Below are 6588 nucleotides of genomic sequence, written 5' to 3'. Positions count from 1 at the left end.
AATATTATAATATATTATTTTATTATAAAGAAGATATTTTTTAAAAACTGTAAGATTACATTACAGTTTTACTGCTCAAATTTTATTTATTATTTGTATTTTAGAAGATAACAATGCATTTTGCATCCTTTATGCTCTCGTGTTAAGATAAGAAAAGTCACGACTCCCCTCTATACTCTATTATGCTCGAGAACAGTAAGCTATGTATGCAAATTTAGAATGACCTATTGCTGTTATCTTTTTGTAAAATTTCATCAAAATCTAGATAAGTATTACTTTATGATATCAGATCATTAAGAGGTACTATCTAACCAAAATTTATTTATTCCGTACTTGTCCTTCAGTAGAAAAAAGTAGTAGAAAAAAATAACTATAATAATAATATAGGTGTGTATTATAATAAGCAATTATCAAGATACACATATATAAGCGCGAATCAATAAGATCCTTTAGAAAATATGAAGATGCGATATCAATAAATTGATTCCAATAATCGTTTGATTAGCATATCGGACCGGCGCATAATTATCGAGATTCAGCCATGGCTCGTCAAGCGATTCGCGGTGCAGGATATGAAATCGCTCTGGGCGCCATGCCGAAGTCAATCGGCCCATTGACCTTTGTCTTCACGGGCAGCGGTAATGTTAGCCAGGGTGGCCAAGAGGTCTTCCAAGAGCTGCCTCATGAATACGTGCCGCCCGAAATGTTACGGAAAGTCGCCGAACACGGCGGTATGTTGCAATTCACAAAGTCGTTGTTCGCGTTTCGCAATTCGTGGAACGTTTTATCTAAGTAGAACAACCCAGCAAACGAGAATGGATTAAAATGGATTGAAATTTTTTTTTATCCGAATGCGTATTTAAAATAGCGAATATTTTTTTTGGATTTAATTGGATCCAATTGAGTTCAATTAGATCAATTGGATGTAATTAGATTGAAAAACTGCATTTCGTATTCAAAATTTTGAATTGAACAGTATTCAATGTGTTTGTGTGCACAATGTGTTATGTGTGCACAGAAAAAGTTTTTGCTAATTATTTTTAGATTGAAAGGTATAGAGATATGCTCCATGTAATTCCTATAAATGAATAAAAATGCATTCAGGATTGAAAAGCATTTATTTTAACATTCATGAATCAATATTTCTGAAAATCTGAATCTATTTCAATTCATTTCAATCTATTCTCGTTTGCTGGGAAGTCTTGATAACGTCAAAATGATAACATTAAAATGAAGCATTGATTGAAAAATTATTCATAATAATGTTGGAATTATTTCGATATTATGAGTTATGTTTCTGCTTGGACTCTTGAATATCGCTTTTAATCATCGAACTTCTCGCAAACATCGTAATCATCATTTGCGCGAATTTTGATTCGAAAATTATCTCTTTTTGTCCTGCTGCTTCGCGATTTTTAAGCAATCTTTAAACTGCAAAATATTACAGCGGCTGTAATATTATTATTGTCATTTAAATTACATTGACATTTAAAATAAAATAGTTATAATTATTGTATATAATTTTTAAATATAATTGAAAGAAACATGATGCAAAAACTGATGAACTCCAGTTCTTCTGATGAAAATATCTTTTAAAGTGAAACTAAGATATCAAATATATTCTGTGTTGTTATAAAAAAACAGATAGCTCCGACAGCTTTGAATAAAATGATTTGTTATACATATTGAATAGTTTTTGTAAAATTTCGCACAATATACTTTTGATAAAACAGTTTTTTATTAATATTGTAAAAAAATTTAAAAATCGACTAGTTTTAAAATCAGATTAGTTTTTAATTAAACTTTTTTTTTTTAATAATTAAACTCTTTGCATATTAAAGTGAAATAGATATTTAGATGACAGACAATGAAGAGTTCGGAAAAAAATTCTTTTTTTATTCCTAACTTATGAAATGAATTCTTATTTTATCCCATTTCTAAAAGTATTTCTGAAAGGATTCTCAAAAAATTTAATTCACCAGTCATAAACTTGTTTTAGATTTAAAAAGTATTTTTTTCCTAATCTTTTTTATTTCTTAATTTTATATAACAATAAATCGTATTTTGATTTTGCAAATTAAATATTACTTTTATTAAAGATAACATATACAAATATGCATATAAATATATTTTTTAATTAATACTTTTGAGGCTTTCATAGATATTTTTTTCAGAGCTGCAAAAGATTTGTGGGTATCGTGATTTATTACTAAAGCATTATAGTTTTTAATCTATTTTGAAAGAAATCTTGAGTTTATTTCAAACAAATTAATTCATAAACAATTTAAAATGATGAGTACTTTTTAATAGATCAGTTATTGAGTTATTGTGCTATCTGGATATATTTTAATATTTGAGAGAAAGAATGTTCTAATGCAATAAAATGGTCCAATGCAATAAAAAATAAAAAATAAATTTTGTATCTCCCATACGATATTATAATCTTAATAGCTTTGTGATAGGGAGGCGTGTCTTAATCCCTGCGTCATTTTTACATCATTGTATTTATTATTCTTTACTATTTTTTTAATGATAAAACTCTTTGCATAAGGCTCATGGAATTTATCATCGTCATATAAAGTAAACAAAGATATTTATCACGGCAATATTATCTTATCAATGCTCGGTATTTGTATTTTCTTCAAATCGTTCCAGATACGACGAAAATATACGGCTGCGAAGTGCGGCGCAGGCATCACCTGGAGAGGAAGGAGGGCGGCGGTTTTGATCCTGAGGAGTACGACCAGCATCCAGAATTGTACATCTCCACGTTCAGCAAAAAGATAGCATCGTACGCCTCGGTGATTATCAACGGTATATATTGGGCGGTAGATTCGCCGAAGTTGTTGACGATACCGGACGCAAAATATCTTCTCAGACCCGCTAATACACCATGGCTACCGATAAGTGTCGGCGCGCCCGCATTGCCACACAGGATGCTCGGTATTTGCGACATATCCGCGGATCCGGGTGGCAGCATCGAGTATGTGTACTCGTGTTTATTAGGGAGATTCGTCAGAGAGCGAACCCAGATATAAGAGACACAATATTAAGTCATAATGATATTATAGAATCTTATCATGACGTCATTTGTCACTTAAAAATAAACTTATAACCCAGCAAACGAGAACGGATTGAAATGATTTGAAATGGATTCAGATTTTCAGAAATATTGATTCACGAATTAAAATGAATGCTTTTTAATCCTGAATGCATTTTTATTCATTTATAGGAATTGCATGGAGCATATCTCTATACCTTTCAATCTAAAAATAATATTAGCTTTTTCTGTGCACAACACATATTGTGAATACTGTTCAATTCAAAATTTTGAATAGGAAATGAAGTTTTTCAATCCAATTGCATCCAATTGAATCTAATTGAATCCAATTGAATCCAATTAAATCCAAAAAAAGTATTCGCTTTTTAAAATACGCATTCGGATAGAAAAAAATTTCAATCCGTTTTAATTCTCGTTTTAATTCTCGTTTGTTGAAAAGTGACAAATAAGGTCATGATGATATTATCCTGTCCTGTGATATTATCATAACTTTTGTACTTTATATATACTTTGGAATATTAAGAAAAATATAAAGATTTCCGAAGACTATAAAATTCTATGACAAAGTATTGTACGAGTTAAAATTACACATAATTATTATTATATGTATAATATAATTTAGCATTATTAATTAATAGTTGCAGATTCCTCGTATAATTTTTAAATATTATAATTATTTATAATTGTGTAATAATAATTTATGATAATATCAAAGCATGGACAAGTTGAAAACATTTTTTTCTAAACATTTTAAATTAATTATTATAAATAATTATATTACATGGATTGTACTTTTTAATTTATCTTGTTTAACACACCAGATTATTACTATTATATAATTATTAATTTTTCTTTTATCTAAGATTCATGAACGAATGTACGACAATCGATACACCATTTTGTCTGTACGACGCCGACCGGAACAAGGACACGAAGTCTTTCAAAGGCCCCGGTGTGCTCGTTTGTTCGATTGACAATATGCCCACGCAATTGCCGAAAGAAGCAACGGATTTCTTCGGCAATCTTTTATATCCGTATGCTTTGGACATCATACAGTCGGACGCGAAAAAGCCACTGAATGAGCACAACTTCAGCCCTGCCGTGCATGATGCCATTATCGCGTCCAACGGGGAATTGACGCCTAATTTCGAATACATCCAAGAACTCAGACAACTGAATCAACGCAGTAGGCATAAAGCTGATAACAGAGAACAACAGAGCAAAATGGTAAAATGTTCCCTTTCGTGTTCGCGTCCTTATTGTATTTAGTATCTTTCAAATTAAATAACAATCCGAAACGTAATGAAAAATTTGGATTATATTTGTCAAAGTGTAAAATTTATTGTAAAGAAAGAAAATTGTGAATAAGGATAATTTTTAAATCTACAAATGTGTGCATGAGCATATATTGATTATAAAATAAAGCAAAAATATTTAATGACGATTTAGAATGAATCTAATAGTCAGAATCTAATAAGTATCTAGTAAGATTTAAGGCTATAATGCTAAAGTGTACGATATTACGGTATCAAAATTTTTTGTTTGTCAACGTGCCAACAGGTGGTCGTTCTCGGTGCTGGATACGTCTCCGCACCCTTGGTCGAGTATTTGCACAGGGATAAGAACATAAGGCTGATAGTGGCGTCACAATTGAAGGACGAGGCTGATGCGTTGGCCAATCGATTCCCAGGTGTGGAGCCAGTCTTTCTGAACGTCCTGGATCGTTCTGATACGTTACACGACGTAATAAAATCGGCGAACGTAGTCGTCTCTCTTCTGCCGTACTCGCTGCATCATGTTATCGCCAAAGCTTGTATAGAAACCAAAAATCACCTAGTAACAGCAAGCTATATGAATAATGATGTCAAAGCATTGCACGAAGAGTAAGTATCAACGAGTTTACTTATTCTAAAATACACCGTCTCATTCGACATACAATAAATTCGACATATAATAAAATCTTACGATTTCTAAAATTAGTGAATGTAATCTATAATATAATTTGTTGTTTTTTTTTGTGATTAGAATCGTGGTGAAAATAAAAAAATGGTATTTTAATAAAGAAAGATTTATCATCATTTATCATCATAGTACATCAGACATGTTTACTTGAAAGATTAATACCATTTCAATGTAATTTAATTTTAATCTCGGCTCAATTAACTCTTCATTTTTTTCTAATTCTATGAATTATAGAAAAAAATAAAAAAAGTAAACTAAATTGATTAAAGTTAATCTACATTAGAGTAGAAATGTATGTAAATCAAAATTTCGCTGTTTTTTGGGGAACAGAGCCCAAGAAGCTGGCATCACTGTATTGAATGAAATTGGATTGGATCCGGGCATCGATCACCTTTTGGCAATTGAGTGTTTCGATGATGTGAGACAAGCGGGTGGAAAGATAGAGTCCTTTGTCTCGTGGTGCGGCGGTTTGCCCGCACCGGAGTGTTCCTCTAATCCTTTGAGATATAAATTCAGTTGGTCTCCACGAGGCGTCCTGTTAAACACCCTGTCGCCAGCGAAATATCTTCACGAGGGTCAGGTGAGCCATTAAAGTATCTCTAAAAAGAATGATTCATATCCTTTATCAAGATAAATAGGATTTATTTAAAAAATAATTTTTTCTTTGCAGGAAGTGGAGATTGCAGGAGGCGGTGATTTGATGTCTACCGTGCAGGATTTGGACTTTCTCCCAGGCTTCGCCTTAGAAGGCTATCCCAATCGCGACAGTACCACATACGGGGATTACTATGGTTTGCAAAACGCGAATACCGTACTGCGGGGTACGCTCAGGTTCAAGGGATTTTCAGATACTATACTGGGCCTGCAACTGCTCGGTTTAATCGATCCTAATCCGCATCCAATTTTACATCCGAACGGACCAGACATCACGTGGGTGCGTGCTTTCAGTTTGTCACGTATTCGCAGAATATTTCGAAAACAAGAAAAATATTGATCTCGATTACTCATCGCTTAAATTCCAGCGAGTATTGGCATGTAATTTGCTTGGTCTGGCGAACGACAACATCTTCTACGGAAATTTGAAGCAAAAATTAGCGGAAAGGATGAACTCATGGGAGCGCGTAAAAGCCATCGAAGAACTAGGTCTCCTGGAAGAGGATCTAGTCTTGAAATTAAACACTCCTCTGGACACGCTTACGCATTACTTATCGAAAAAACTCTCTTTTGAAAAAAACGAGCGCGATCTAGTGATATTGAGGCACAACGTAGGTATACTTTGGCCAGATAACAGAAGAGAATCCAGAGGAATTAACTTGGTGCTTTATGGAGACGCTTCTGGACATTCTGCAATGGCGCGTACTGTCGGTTATCCTGCAGCTATTGCCGTCAAGATGATTCTAGATGGTTCGTAACCCTCTTTTGATATTTTCCGTATTACTTGTTCAATTAAGGTAAAATTGTTTTTATTAAAAATTGTCACTTATCGACTGCATTTTCTTATCGCGCAAAATAATTTTCGTACCGCAATCATAAGTCAAGAAAAATATAAATGTCTAGATAACTAA

General features: G+C 32.8%; 1 protein-coding gene across 1 annotated transcript in view; it reads left to right on the top strand.

Annotated features, from left to right (window-relative positions):
• The window catches only part of LOC108690149 (alpha-aminoadipic semialdehyde synthase, mitochondrial), an 8855-nt gene that overhangs the window by 1504 nt on the left and 763 nt on the right, over positions 1-6588 (top strand). The window contains exons 3-9 of the mRNA XM_018197293.1: positions 506-731; positions 2656-2983; positions 3925-4288; positions 4622-4944; positions 5354-5603; positions 5694-5957; positions 6046-6427. Of these exons, the coding sequence (XP_018052782.1) occupies positions 506-731; positions 2656-2983; positions 3925-4288; positions 4622-4944; positions 5354-5603; positions 5694-5957; positions 6046-6427 (2137 nt within the window). The remainder of the gene's footprint in view (positions 1-505; positions 732-2655; positions 2984-3924; positions 4289-4621; positions 4945-5353; positions 5604-5693; positions 5958-6045; positions 6428-6588) is intronic.

The sequence above is a fragment of the Atta colombica genome, unplaced genomic scaffold (assembly GCF_001594045.1).
Source record: "Atta colombica isolate Treedump-2 unplaced genomic scaffold, Acol1.0 scaffold295, whole genome shotgun sequence".
Classification (NCBI taxonomy): Eukaryota; Metazoa; Arthropoda; class Insecta; order Hymenoptera; family Formicidae; genus Atta; species Atta colombica.
Note: the sequence above shows the minus strand (reverse complement) of the source record. Positions and strands in the feature narration are given on the sequence as shown.